We start from the raw sequence: 15,964 nt of genomic DNA, 5'->3' as shown, positions 1-15,964 counted from the left end.
AATGACTGTGTAAAATGTATTTGGAATCTCAACCATAGCAGCAAGAAATACATATGAACAGTTCAAATCTATCTTTATGTCTCTCTCTCACTCTAACACACACCCCCACACACACAAACTCATGCATACATAATCATATTTAACAGAACATAAAATTCACCACAGTGAAACATTAACCCTCAAAAAAAATTGGTGTTTGTGTGTGTGTGTGTGTGTGTGTGTGTGTGTTCCCTTTTAAAATTTTAATTTAAAATTTTTTGCAGAAGTGGGGATTAAATTCAGGCAGGGCCTCACCCACGCTAGGCCAGCATTCTACCCAACCCTGGTACTGAGGATTGAAGGCAGTACCTCACATATGTGAGGCAAGTGCTCTACCACTGAGCCCCAGCCCTAGCCCCCAATTGTCATTTTTTTATTATGATAAAATATTCATAATATTTACTCTTAACCATTTTTAAGCAGAGTTTAGTAGTATTAAGTTCATTTTATACCATCACTGCATCTACATTGCCAGAAATCTCAAACGGCAACTCTGCAACCATTAAGCAATAACTGCCTATTCTCTTGCTTCCCTGGGTTCAATCCCCAGCACTAGAAAAAGGGGAGGGGGTGGGCACCATGTGTTTACTTTGTGAAGAAATGGAATTTGCATGCCAGCAGCTCTGATTTACTACTCTGATAAAGAAAATAATTTCAAGGAAATGAAGCCTGGTTTTCAACCAAGTTATGTTCCTTTAAGCTACTTAGTCTCAAATTTGGGAGAAAATAATCTTTTTTTTTTCTTTTCCAAGTACACTCTTAAGAGCATATTCAGAAGTTCACTTTAACATGAGATAGACTTGCTGGGCAATCCCTATCCTGGGTATCTGTCTTGGAAGCAGGCTTGCATGCTTACTCACTAAGGTCCAGGGTATGGCTCTGTGCACTAGATACCTGCATGCAATAAAGGGGTGGGGGGAGATTAAAAAGAAGAAAATAAAGGTGCTGCTCTTTCAAGAAGGTTCTACATAAATAGCATTATGAAAGGGGCCTTTTCATGGCCTTTTGTTTCTATTAGACAAAAAGACAAAGAAGACTCACTGTTCCTTCTCACTCTTTACCTCTATAGCCTTATTAATATCTTTAAATTCAGTCAATTTCAACTCAAAACTTTCTACCAGTGGGGGAGGGAGGAAAGAGAAAAGATTTGTGGCTGCATGTTTAAGAAAGAAGCTGAATTCATCACAATGACAGGGGAGAGTGTTGGCAGAGATCTGAGCTATTTATTCTTTTAGGAAAATCCTATAAAGAATGACACAAGGAAGCCTCTATCTGCAGTCTTGTTCATCACACTGGTGAAGAGTCCGATAACAGATGTATGCAGGAGCGTGATTTAGTGCCAGGAGCTGGCCCCTGATGTGTATTAATACAGCGGCAAAGCAGGACGCACCTCTCTTCATCACTCATTTCTATAAAAGAGGTGGAATCCGAGATGGCCCGATGTTAGGCAGAGCAAGCCCATTTGTTCTACTGACTGATGGCGCAGGCTTGGGCTATGTCCTTCACCTCCATGGGGCACTCAGGTTGTAGGTAGAAAAAAAAAATGCTCAGTGAAGCAGGGCTTAGTCAACAAGTGAGATGAGAGCAGTTGGGTTCAGTAGGGGAAATGTTTAACACTAAGGTCTTGTTTAATTCCCCCACTACATTTCCTGATTTGAATATGGAATAAGTATTTTATACTCATCCCAATGGCTCTGTTTTTATAAAGAATTAAAAGCTAAAAAAAAGAAGTTGATATTAAGGAGAAAAAAAGATAAGAGAGGAAGTTTTGTTTAATACTTCAAATACCACAGACTGGATGAGGACACGGGTTTTGATGCAGGGTCACAATCTGGAACCAATCCTGCCGTATATTAAAAACCAGAACATCCACCGTGTTTAGAGGGCAGCTCTACAGGCGCTAAACTCTAATATTAATCAATCACGTGAACTTGCAGAAGTGATTTAAGCCTCAGTTTTCTCATGTATAAATGGGAATAAAAATAGCATCTATCTTATGAAGATGTTGCATAGTTTAAATGAAATAATGCATGCAAAGGGCCTGGCCATATGGCCATATGAAAAGCACTATATAAACTTATCATAATCATTAAACCTGTAATTTAAGATTGTCCTATATGAACCACCAACAGGTAATCATCCCAAACAGAAGCTCAAAGAGGTTGATACCAGAGTATGCTGAAACTCACTAAGTAAAGGCAGGCAGGTAGAATTCCATACCTGCCTAAGGTTTACTCTTCATTCAGCTGTCAATCATGCTATACTTGTATGGTACAGACTGAGTATCCCTTTCTAAAGATGCTGGGACCAGAGTGTTTCCGATTTGAGATTTTTTTTTTCAGATTTTGGAACATTTGCATATATGGAACATTTAGGGTGGAACCCAAGTTCAAACAACAAAATTCATTTTTATTTCATGAACACTTTATATGCATAGCCTAAAAGTAATTTTATACAATATTTTTACTGCATCTGCATTTTGGCTGCAACCTGTCACATGTATGGTGTATCACGTCAATGCTCAGAAAAGTTTCAGATTTTTGGCCAATTTGGAAAGCACAGTATGGAGATTCCTGGGAAAGCTGGGAATGGAACCCCATTTGACCCAGCTATTGCCCTTCTCAGACTATTCCCTGAAGACCTTAAAAGAGCGTACTATAGGGATACTGCTACATCGATGTTCATAGCAGCACAATTCACAACAGCTAGACTGTGGAACCAACTTAGATGCCCTTCAATAGATGAATGGATCAAAAAAATGTGACATTTATACACAATGGAGTATTACTCAGCACTAAAAAAGGACAAAATCATGGCATTTGCAGGGAAATGGATGGCATTAGAGCAGATTATGCTAAGTGAAGCTAGCCAATCCCTAAAAAACAAATGCCAAATGTCTTCTTTGATATAAGGAGAGCAACTAAAAACAGAGCAGGGAGGAAGAGCATGAGAAAAAGATTAACATTAAACAGGGACGAGAGGTGGGAGGGAAAGGGAGAGAGAAGGGAAATTGCATGGAAATGGAGGGAGACCCTCATTGTTATACAAAATTACATATAAGAGGATGTGAGGGGAAAGGGAAAAAAAAATCAAGGGAGAGAAATGAATTACAGTAGATGGGGTAGAGAGAGAAGATGGGAGGGGAGGGGAGGGGGGATAGTAGAGGATAGGAAAGATAGCAGAATACAACAGTCACTAGTATGGCAATATGTAAAAACGTGGATGTGTAACCGATGTGATTCTGCAATCTGTATACGGGGTAAAAATGGGAGTTCATAACCCACTTGAATCAAATGTATGAAATATGATATGTCAAGAGCTTTGTAATGTTTTGAACAACCAATTAAAAAAAAAGAAAAAGAAAAGTTTCAGTTTTTGGAGCATTTCAGATTTCAGATTTTTGAATTTGGGGTGTTCAATCTGTATTTTCTAAGGAGAATAAAACAATTTATTATGTGCTCAATATCCAATGTATATTTTTAACAGTACTGGATTTGAACCCAGGTCCTTACATGTGGTAGGCAACGCTCTACCACTAAGCTACATTCCCAGCCTTTCTTTTAAATTTTATTTTGAGATAGGGTATCACTAAATTGCCCAGGCTGGCCTTAAACTTGCAATCCTTCTACCTCAGTCTCCCAAGTATCTTAATATCTGACATTTTTAACAATATGCATGTAGTGAATTACATAAATCTTAAATGTCTAGCTCAATAATCTTCACAGAAATTATGCAGATATATAAATATCCAGGTAATCCCTACCTGGTTCATGATATGTAGCATTTCCAGCATCCCAGGTTTTTTGGTATCCTTTCTTGGTCATTACCTCCCACACCAAATATAACCACTATTTTGGCTCCTACCAACTAGTATTAGTTTTGAACAGCAAACTAAAAAGTTTTAACCTGAAAAAATTGTTTTTTTATTAAAAATTTCATGACTTGTAAAATACTACCACTCTACTATACATAAAGATAGTAAGACTGTATCACACTACACACAAAAATAAGAATGTAAATGAAACCACAATTCCCTGGCTACTTACCAAACTGCCACCCCAAATGGATTTTCATTAACATGAACCCAATTTCCTGTCTATGCCAGAACAAGAGTCAGATAACTGAAGACTGCTAATAGTGGAATATAAGGTTTCAAAATCTAGAAAGCCACATGACAAAGTGAAAGGTACAGACTTTGGGATTAGAGAGAATGGGGCAGATTACTTCTCACAATCTGTTTTCCTATGTAAAATGGGAATAAAATGACCTACCTAATTTGTAAAGATTACACAAAAAGGTATATGAAACACATAATATAATTTAGTCCCTGAAACACAGAAGGTACTCAATAACTGGTAACTACATATAATCACCTGCACTGGGGCTAGATAGAGATGCTGCAGCCACAGGTTTCCGTTTCCTCTTGATGTCACGTGAACATGGTGGTCCCCAATGTACATTTGGCTGCCTGCAGAAATGAAAAGAGAAAATGTGCTTTTAACTTTGTACTTCTTATTGTCTGAAAGACATTACGTTTAACCCAGATGAAATCCATGACCCATTACAAACAAAATGGGCACCATGTGTCATTGAGCATTAGCACAAGATTATTCAGAAATTAATCAAAATTCACTCTTTATCCATAATGCACACCACTCTAAATATTTTTACCTGCTCTCAGAGTAGCAGACATTCAAGATTAATTTCAATAAATGTTTTATCACATGCTGATTTTTATAAAATTATTTTTCATGAAAATGATAACTGCAATTGTTCTAAATTCACTAATGAAATACCTACTCCCAAGTGATAATATATTGAAAAGTTTAATGCTGCATGAACATAGATATTTGCACAGAATTTTAATAGGAAGTTTAACCCTTCTTCTACTACATATCTGGATTTTTAATACTATCTATATCACAAGTTAAATAAATTGGTGTCTGAGACTTTTTAAAAAATATATTTGTAGTTGGACACAATACCTTTATTTATTTATTTTTATATGGTGCTGAGAATTGAATCCAGGGCCTTGCATGTGCTAGGTGAGCGCTCTACAACTGAACCACAATCCCAGCTCAGTTTCTGAGACTTTTAAAAATATAAATTATGTACCAATATTGTGTGCTCATCCAAATATTTAGTTTATTTTTAAAAACAATAGACTGAGAACTTAAATCTTGGGGGGAAAAAAAAGATTCTCTGAAAGATGATAGACTTAACAATGAAATAGCTTATATACTGTTTTAGTTCCTCACTGTTCCCCACTTTCTCCTTTCTCTTGTACTACCACAGATCCTGCCCCTGTTAAAGGACCAAGTAGAGTTTCATCCTTACATAAACCTTTCAAACATCTAATCTAAGGCCTTATCTACCATGAGTCATTACTTAACTGGTGTACATATATCTTGTTTTCCTAATAAAGCTTAATCTCCTGAAATTAAGAACAGGGATCCTGAGAACAAGAACCATATTTATTTATACTTCTTTCACAATTTTCCCATGATCTACCAACATCAGCACAAGGCACATCCTTGATGCTTGTCAGGTACATATTGACTAGAATAAAAAATTTAGTGAGCTGGGGATAATGATTCAGTGGGAGAACACTTTCTTGGCATGAATGAGGCCCTGGAGTTCCATCCCCAGCACCACAAAAATAAAAATTCTAAAAATCAAATGGCCAACAGAATACTTAAAAGTGGTTTAAATGGTAAATACAGTAAATTTTAAATATGTTTTACCACAATATTAAAAAATAGCCAAAGTATAAAATGTAAAAAGGAGCTGGGTGCCGCACGCCTATAATCCCAGCAGCTTGGGAGGCTGAGGCAGAAGGATCAAGAGTTCAAATCCACCCTCAGCAAAAGCAAGGCACTAAGCAATTCAGTGAGACCCTATCTCTAAATTAAATACAAAATAGGGCTAGGAATATGGCTCAGTGGTGGAATGCCCCTGAGTTCAATCCCTGGTACACCCCCTCACCCTCCCCCGAAAAAAACACATATAAAAATGAATTTAATAAAATTATACAAGATGAACTCCTAATTTGTAGTCCCAACTGGGGATCAAGTCTCATGGCTGAATAGTCTTAAAACTAGAACCTCAAATCTAAGAGAACCTAGGTAATAAGGGAATAATAATAAGACAAAAGTCAAATGGACAAATTCTCCTATTCAGCAGGCCCTCAATCTGGCAATTTCCACAGCGCATGTACACATATGTATGTTTCTCTAAAGAGCAAAAGCTTAAGAGTTGATTCAATTTATAAACAGAAAAATATAAGTATCTGACTGGAATCTTAGCAAGATTTTTAGAATGCAAAGAATGTTATATGATGAGATTTACAATATAAGGCCAGTGGCCATGAAAATTCCATCCAGATCATCTTTTATCGATCAGTCCCCCCACATGGAAAAAGAGTTCATTTTAAGTTCTACACTCCATGAGTAGTTAATTCTCAAAGCTGAAATAATTAATTCTGAATAAATATGTAGAGAAAACAGTTCATTTCTCATATCCTATGCAAATCCAGGGAATGAGTCTAAATTCAGCATGTTGATTTAGTAATAAATTAACACAGATGACAGAGCATCAAAGTTACTTCTGACTGAACAGAGGTGGTAACTCCCCTTGAAGCCAAGGAACAGGCAGAAAAGAAAGTGGCACTACAAAATTGTGTTCCTCAGCCAAAGAGAGGAGAAAATGTGCAGAAAAGAGCTTCCATTTTTTCCACCAACAAGGTACATGGGACCCAAACTCAAACTCCCAAGAGCTTTGACCTAATCAGTCATGCTTAGCTGCAAATATTACAGAAAGGGAAATAAAGTCAAAAGATAACTGTTTGTATTCATACTTCTTTCTTCTTTAACCAAGCTCACTAAAGAAATCTCCAGAACTCCTCAGAGTAAGTGTTAACACCATTCCTTCAACCCAAACTATGTTATTAGACTTCAGTAAGGTGTGAGACCGAAAGGACTAGAAGGGTTCTTTTCCGGTAATGTTCATTTTCTTGATCTGGATGCTGATTAACTTAGTTGTGACTTTGACAAGTCATCAAGTGTATATTTCTTTGTATACTTTTTTTGTGTATATTTAAAATTTTAATTAAAAATTGCTTCTTTGAGATCAATATTTACAATATTCTGAGTTTTATGTGAAAAGCAAAAATGAGAAGCATAAGAGAAGTACTCAAGAGAATGTTAAGACATTAATTCCTAGAAGATCAATTTAGGCCAAACTCAGTAAGTCCTGGCATTTTTTCTACATTTCCTCCATCATTTTCCCAGCTTTGCATGTTTCATTATGTCAGTAGCAAGGTTCAGGGTCCATATTCTAGAATCCTTTATGGATCTAGTCAGTAACACTTACCTCACAATTTCAAGGAAGTAAAAAGATAAAACTATTAATGTACCAAAATGTTCATAAATTTTAATGTTTTAAAAAACATTTTAGCAAAATGAAAATAAGTATTATCTACCTATTATTATGCACACAAGTTATTAAACGGTATTACACTGTGTAACATTCTCTGGGGGCCACCTGTGGACTCACTGGCTCAGCCAGTCCTCACATTTCCCTGCCTGAAGGTGATGGTTCTTTGGTGCCCATCCATGCTCTACTCAGTAACACTAAGCACTTTAGTGTTAACAACTCTACATTGAATGAACCCTGACTGCTAAGCCACCAGCCTATTATTTCTCTTGGCGGTAAATTGTCTACATTTACCATGTCATTCCCACTTCTAATTGTTGCCCTGAGCACTCTAAATCCTTCAAATTTTATAAATTCCTCTGGTTAAAACTTAGGAAAAAACTGTCATCTCCTAAAGAAACCAAGTAACAAAGCTTATTAAGACAATAACCTTATTTTGTTGTAATAGTATGTTATTTTTGTGTGGACTGTTTTCTTTCTACTCAGCAGTTTTGGTTCTTTCTCTATTCACTAAGTTTTTACTGAACACCTCCTCTGTGCCAAGCATTGTACTAAACACGAGGATACAGTTACAAAGCAGACAATCTTTGCCTTCATGGGTTTTAACCTAGTCGTATGAGCAGCCCCATAGTTTTTCTGGTTACAGGAAACAAATAATGGAGAAACAGAGGTGGCAATAAAGAGGGGCAAGTTCATTCCTAAAACTCAGCTTAAATATGTCTTTAAGGACCAATGGCACACAATGGCACACTCAGCTTAAATATGTCTTTCCTCTTAAAACACTTCTCTCAAGACTCATCTCCAGGTTGAAGAGCTATATCACAGGAGGCAGAACACAACAGCATAGCTCTGGGCTGAGTAGATGAAGAAAATTTTTCATTTTCTATGTCCCTTCCTATATTTGAGAGGAAAGAAGAGAAACTGTTGAATTGTTACAAAAGGACAATTGGGATATTTTTCTTCTTTTTTGATTTTAAGTAAATGCTTATATTTAGGTTGTATTTATAGCCCACATGAGGGCTCCATGCTTGGGAAGAACGTCACAGGACAAAGAAGGAAGTGGACCCAGAATAAGCCTGGGAAAAATAAAAAAGAATCTGGGTGCTTGGAGCAAAAGGATGTGAAGGCAACTGGAAGTGGAACCAGCAGGCCGTAGAGCACACCAAGAACACCAAAACGGCCCTGCTTGGGAGTAAAGAATATTAAGTGTGGGACTGGATGGGCCCCTCATGTTATTCTGTAGAATCTAAGCATGTGGGTAGGCAATTACTGCAGTCTCCACCTCCTATTCAAGAGGCTGTTCCAGGTTTATTTTAATTCCCAAATAATTCCATATCATCAAGTGTATACATAAAAAATTTAGGAAGGAGAAGAAAAATAAAGAGGTTGATTTCTTCCTCATACCATTTTCATTTAGGCATACGCAACTACCTGGCTCCCTTTCTTTATAATATATTACTTACTCAATGTGTGTAACTTTTTACCATCACAAAATGGAAACTAAAAAGGGACAATGAAGAAATGAGGTAGCAGAGAGAATTTAAAAAAAAGAGTTGAAGCTTCCCCATCACAAAGACCTTTCCTGCAGACAGAAAAGGCAGAAGATTTGACCAGATTTTTAAAAATTCTCTTGCAAGAGAAGTATATAACTATATACTGTTGTTCTTGTACTGCAAACCATGTCCATCAGGGGAAGGATCTTTCAGCCATTCAGGATACAACAGAAGCTAAGTAGAAATTGAGCTAAGAGCTCTACCACCTTATAAAACTTCACTAAATTAGAGTGGTAAATGGTTGCCAGAATCATATAATATAGAGAGCATTTATAAAATACACATGTCCCATCAAACTCCTTATTTAGTAGGCTGGAGTGGCAATAGAATCAGTAATATACTTGTTTTGAAATTTGTCCCAAGATAATTCTGGTTAAGTGCCTACTTACTGTAGAAATTACTGAGTTAAAAAATCTACCAAATTCCCAAAGCCAACCTAGTCAATAAAAAAGATCTAACTATTTAGCCTAAAGAATAATAGAATGATTAAATGAATATAAATTTAGATAAAAATATTGCTCCCTGGTACACAAGCAATTAACCTAGAGAAAAGACAGGCTCCACTTGCTCCATTTCATCTGATCAGGGCCTCAGGGACAATCTACACTCAGGCCAGTGAACACTTGGGGCACAGGCTTCTTTTCTATTGTGAGTACTGGGCTCCAGGCTTTCCCTCTGAAGGCTGCATTCTTCACTGCGGCGGCATTTGCCAGAAAGGATGCAGAAAAGGCAGAGGAAATGAGCATTAAAAGCAATAAATATATCTTCTTAAAAAATTCTTACTTCAGAAATGGTCACTAATCTTATAAGTGTGAAGGTGAATGCTGAAGATTAACAATTAATTGAAAGAGTATTCTTTACATCTACACATAAACACAACATTTCTACTTTATTTTTACTGCAGGGAACTGAAAGATCAGGTGAGTTGTTTAAACTGCAGTGTTACTTAGGAAACGGGGCAGATCACCATGTCCCTGGGGCAGGAATGTACTTTTAGGTGAAAAAAAAAAAAAAATACTTTGAGAAATACATGCATGTTTAATAGAACCAATGTTGGCAAAAAATAACTGAAGTGACTGCTTTCAGTTTAGAACAAAGATGTTGAGTCACTCCTAAGGAGCAAAAACAGTCTTTTTCTGCCAATGGCACACTAATTTAAGGAATAGTTCACCTTCAAAAAATCACTTGTTTTTAAAAGACACTGAGAAGTTCACTTTTGTATGAAGTAGAAATAAAATTTAATGTAAAAAGTATTGCTGTACCTTTTCTTAAATATAAACAAATAACTACTACTATTCAAGGGGAAAAATGTGATGTTTTTAAGGAACAAAGGTCTATCTATCATATACTCCAACTATTCTCTTTAATTACTCATCTATTCACCTCAATTATTGTAAAAAAATTTATAGGGGCCCACCCTGGTTGTAAAATACTATGTTGGCTGTGGAAAGGGGAGGCACATAATAACTGAGCTACGGCCCTGTTCCCCAGGAGCTCATGACATGGGGGAAGGTTTATTTGTAAATACAGAAGTAATAATCAGAGACAGTGAGATGTAATCAAGGAACAAGTCAAGTGCTAGGGTAAAATGAGGGAGAGGATTAAACTTAGGGAAGAGACATCCCTTACTAAGCTGTGATTTTTACATTCGAAGTTAGCTGTCATTTATTAAACACCCAGTACAGGAAAGACTTTCACAGACTTGTGCATGGGAAGATCCAGTCTAGGACACCAGGAGCAGCTAGAGAGAGAAAATCACTTCATAATTACCATAGGGAACAGAGAGGGTTTGTTTCAGAGGAAGAGAGCCCCAATGTCTCAAATCTAACACTCAGCAATCTGTGACAAACTGCTCACTAGCCCCTGAAAAGCCTCTTTAATCTACTTCCGTCAGCTGGACCAAGACAGGACAACATCAAGCTGGCTTATTCCAGCCAAAGGAGCAGAATCACTTGGCATCCACTTGGAACATGGGTAAACCACAACAGAAAAACTGGAAGAGAATTCTTTTATCACTCCACCTAGGCAGGAAGATGCCAGCCAGCTGAGAGCTGCTGTAAACAAGACCTTCCAACAGAGGACAAAAGACCCAAGGACTGCTCAGTATATTGAGAGGTTCCAATAGGCTTGAGCAGTTTTAAGGACAACATTTTAGCAGAAGCATTACTTCACACACAGCTAAAACTAAGGCACCAGAGGTGAGCAAGAGCTTCTGCACATCCTAGCATCCCAACACCCCTGCATCCCAGCATCTCAGACTCTTGACAAAGAACTAACTAAAGGTTCCTTCCCCCAAGCCCTGGGGTAAAACCTGAGGCTGTTTATTATGGCTCCAAAGGTCAAAATTGATAGCATGAATTGGGTCGTCTTCTTGTTCTTTGAAACTCCTTGTCAAGTGGCACAGCCAGCTGGGCACACAACTCTGATATGCAGATCATAACGTTTCTGAACAGATAAAATGAATTACAATGAGTGCAGCCTATCATATTTCAACTCTCTAATGGGCAGGAAGGTCTCTCTCTTCTTTACCCAACACTGTCCAAATGCCTCCTTGTACAGGCTATTTGAGGCCATTTAAGGTTCTCAAGAATCTGTACTACATCTTATTAGCAAATGACTCTGGAAGCTAATTCAACGTTCTTAAAATTACAATTACCCTAAGGACAGGATAGGAAAGAAACTCTATAAGAAAAATAATGTTTGCTACCAGGATATCAAATATTCATGTATATTATTTCATTTCAATCCTCACCAGCCCAGTAAGAAAAGTATTAGTACTTTCACTTTAAACATAAGTAACTGGAGAATGGGGAGGTTGTCATTTGCCCAGGTGAAGCCAAGATTCTTACCTGTGTCTGCCTCACATTCATACCCACACTCTTAATCTCATACTGACTTTGCCAGGATATCACAACAAAGAAAAAAAAAAAAAAACACAAAAACTATGAGACTTTTCATTTGTTCATTAAAGAACACATATAATATCTGCACACCAAGCTGGCATCTGCCACTCTTACTGGAAATGAAAATGAGATTTCTCAAATGAAAAGCTGTCTATTTACAAAGGAACTGACCTACGAAAATAAGATATAAAACAATTGCTTTGCTATTTTAGAACTTAAGAAAGAAGAAATGGAAATAGTGGTGCATTACCAAATCACCATCCAAAAGAGAGGAAAAGTCATGAAAGTTGGAGAAAAATCTAACTGCTATGAAATACTCAATAATGACAACTGGTGACTTGTACATTATACAGAGAGCAGACAGTAGCAATTGGTAAGTTCTAGTTAGTGTTTCTTATAGGTAATAATGGTAAGAAAAGCTATTCATCACAATCAATCTCTCGTTTTAGGAAAGGCTGCCTATAGCTATAGCTCTTGTCTCATCACAAATCTGTGACTGTGCCCTTGACAACAATACCCCTGCCTCTATCAGAGCACCAATCACACCATCTGCTGTTTGAGCAGCAGCAATTTTAAACACAAAGTATTACTACTTTAATGGTAAATCTCAGTACTAGCAACCAAAAGAAAAAACAAAAAAACAAAACAGTTAGTTTGTGAATTTTATCCACACACCCAGCCAACTATATAACTGTCCACTCATCTATCCAACAAGCCTCCAACCTCCCCATTTATCACTATGTGCTGGGCACTGTGCTAGATACTAACACTTTCCTTCATCTGCAGCGGCTTCTCCAAAGCTAAGAGAAGTCTAGAGGCCTACCTCCCATGAGGAGTCATGCTCATGATGCCAAAGTACAGAGATTGTGCCAATTCTGCAACGTGAGTCCTTATTAAACAAACTACAAAGCATCGTCATTCAAACCATATGCATTTGGAATGACAATTCTTAACCCTGGCTGCATATTAGCCACCTGAAGAGCTTTAAAATAATGCCAATGCCTGGGTCTCATTCCAGACCAACTAAATCAGAATCTCTGGAGGTGGGGCCCAGCATGGATATATTTTTTAAAGCTTCTCAGGTGATTCCAAAGGGCAATTCCAGGGTTGAAAACCCTAAACTAAGTATTTTTAGAGTGGTATTTCTGAAAACCCCTTAATTCACAAATCTATTAGATGGTATAAAGACCACAAAATTCCCCCTGCACCCACTGCCCAGCCATCTGAGCTGCATTAAAATGATACATCCATAGTGTTATCTTAAAATTACAGTCCCATTACTTTTTGTTTATAGCAATGAAATACTAAAAAAGAGGTTATTCATCGATGCCTCCCTCCAGGTGCCCCCAGGCCTATGCTGAGAACCCCGAGCTGCAGGTGGATCTTGAGGTGGCCTTGTTCTCATGCAATAGCTGAGTGCTTGGTAGAGTGCAACTGGCAGTGTCCAGGCAAGCAGCAGCCTCAGCTCAGTTCCAGGACAGGAGGGAACCTTCATAGTCCAGGCATGATTATCAGACTCTTTGTGCTCTTAAAGGAGAGTAATTATAGGCATGTGAAAAAAGGGAAGCTCTCCCGGAGGAACTCTTCCTCACATGCTTCCCAAGAGGCATGAGGGCCATTAAAAATTCCATGATGAAGAGGAAAAACAGCCTGGGAACAGCCAGGAGGCAATACAGCAAATTAATACACCAGCCCTCCTCGGGGAAAGCTGTGATAAAACAGGAAACACTTCTCTCTTTGCAAAATAAAATTATACCACTAATGATAACATAGTCACCACACACACGAATTGTTCTAATGATGGGTGTAAAATTCCCACTGCTGCCTAAATGCTTTGAAAGAAATATTTTCTTACTACAAATAAAATGGGACAAGAAAAAGAAAAAATTTCCATTCAAAACACTTTTTAACATAGTCACTCAGCTGCCTCTTCTCTATCATCACTCCTCGTTTACATTCCCTCCTTGGGGCCAGGCTTTTGTTAAATGGTCACCTCTTCACAAAACCCACTGCCCTGTTCCAAGTCCAATCTCCTCAGTCCCTCAACTGGAGATGGACTGCACCTTCTCCACTGACCCCTTGCTAGGCAGGAGTACCCCCAAGAACTTAGTCTTTCATCATTCACATTTCCTGGAAACTGCATAGAGGTCACTTGTGCTAATCATTTCCCACAGAGAAGTGGTTGCTAAACTTGACTGACTGACCCTTATTCAGTAAAAACTCTGAGGAAATAGTTATTATATATAATACATTATGTGTGTGCATATTATGTATGTATACATTAAACATGTGCTAGTAGACAAATAGGTATACAGTTTAAAACAAAAGAAAAACTTCAAAGATAAGCTAATAAATAAATGTGAAGTTTAAAAAAGTTTTTTACCCCTACCTTCAAGAACTTCATGCGTGCAACTTAGAACTCATCAGCCTGGGAATGCTACCCAGGAGTAAGGACAAAGATTATCCATAACTGTTCACAGTTTCTCTCCTTTGCTTTTAGCAGTGGTCTAAAGCAATAGCCAGTATTTCCCTAGAGCCAAGTGTACCAAAGCTCGGCTGAGACTTCCTAGTATTTCCCAGCCCATCCACAAGCAAGCCAGGTAAAGGAATGAAGATAATGATGTGGATAATGAGATACACAAAGAAATAAGAAACTGCCATCTATCCCAGCCAGAGGGCTGAGACTTTTAAAGGAATTAAAATCTAAGGAAAGTACTGATATTGACCCTAGCACAGCACAACTCTAGGCAGCAGAGGAAATGGGAAGAGGGCAAAGTAATCTGCTTTGAGTACTGGATATGACAGGGTGAAGCTCATAAGCTCATACCTTCTTCCCAGAGTATACACAGCCATTAATTTGTTTGGTATCAAGACAAAAAGCTAGAGGACTGCTCTCCCATGCAGTGAACTTTTTTTTTTTTTTTTTGGTTACTGGGGATTGAACCCAGGGGCACTCAACCACTGAGCCACATCCCCAGCCTTTTTATATTTTATTTAGAGACAGAATCTCACTAAGTTGCTCAGGGACTTGCTAAGTTGCTGAGGCTAACTTTGAACTCACCATCCTCCTACCTCAGGGTATTACAGGTGTGTGCCACCACACTTGGCTTGGAGTGAACTCTTGAGGCTTTCTGAGCATCACCACCTCTAAGAAAATCTCCCCTAAACCTTTAAGTTAGGGCTCTCCTCTGTACTTTGTATCATCCAGATACAAATTGCTATTGCAGCTGTCAGTTTCTATAACTGACTTTCCCACAAGAATATAAGCTCCTTTAGGGAAGTACCTAAAAAAGAGGCTGGCACATAGTAGGGAGTCAGCAAATGTTGAACGAATGAGTGATGAGTAAACAGCATAATACTGAAGGAAAGGCCTTACGGTGGCAGTTTACATGGGCCCACAATTTTCCACATTCTTATTAACACCATTTATGATGAACTCTCTTTTTTTTAAGTTGTAGATGGAAACAATATCTTGATTTATTTTTATGTGGTGCTGAGGATTGAACCCAGTGCCTCACACATGGTAGGCAAGCATCCTACCACTGAGCCACAACCCCAACTCCTAATAGTCTCTTTTCAAAAGATTTTTCCCCACTGAAATGCTACTTCTCCAAGTAGAAAGAGCTGGCAGTAGGTTATGGTACACAGTTCCAACTACTTCCATAAAAGAACAACTTCTTTGTGTAGCCTGCACCCAAAATTTATGAGTATATCTATTTAAGAATTTATTAGAAAGAAAGAAAATCATCAGAACTTGAAAAGAAATTCTTTATGTTACCAGAAATAATAATTCTAAGGTCCACCAGTTAGCAGCTCTTTTGTCCACAATAAGCCTGCTGAGGAATTCTATAAAACTATATGTACTTTCCATGACACCTAAATTAAGAAAATTCACAATGAGAGGCGTAAGATTCATTCATTTGACAATATCAGACACCTAACAAGTGCTAGACACAGATGCTAGGGGGAATTATTAGACAACAAGGCAAGATCCCTGCCCTTTGAAGCTGCTATTCTAGTGCAAGAGACATGTGG

General features: G+C 37.9%; 1 protein-coding gene across 4 annotated transcripts in view; it reads right to left on the bottom strand.

Moving 5' to 3' along the window:
- Gpatch2l (G-patch domain containing 2 like) overlaps nt 1-15,964 on the bottom strand; it is a 58,791-nt gene that overhangs the window by 12,288 nt on the left and 30,539 nt on the right. For all 4 annotated transcript variants that reach the window (XM_015494214.2, XM_048799055.1, XM_048799056.1 and 1 more), the window contains one exon: nt 4,413-4,507. In XM_015494214.2, the coding sequence (XP_015349700.1) occupies nt 4,413-4,507 (95 nt within the window). The remainder of the gene's footprint in view (nt 1-4,412; nt 4,508-15,964) is intronic.

The sequence above is a fragment of the Marmota marmota genome, unplaced genomic scaffold (assembly GCF_001458135.2).
Source record: "Marmota marmota marmota unplaced genomic scaffold, marMar, whole genome shotgun sequence".
NCBI classification, from domain to species: Eukaryota; Metazoa; Chordata; class Mammalia; order Rodentia; family Sciuridae; genus Marmota; species Marmota marmota.
The sequence above is the reverse complement of the archived record's forward strand: the minus strand, read 5'-3'. Positions and strand labels throughout refer to the sequence as shown.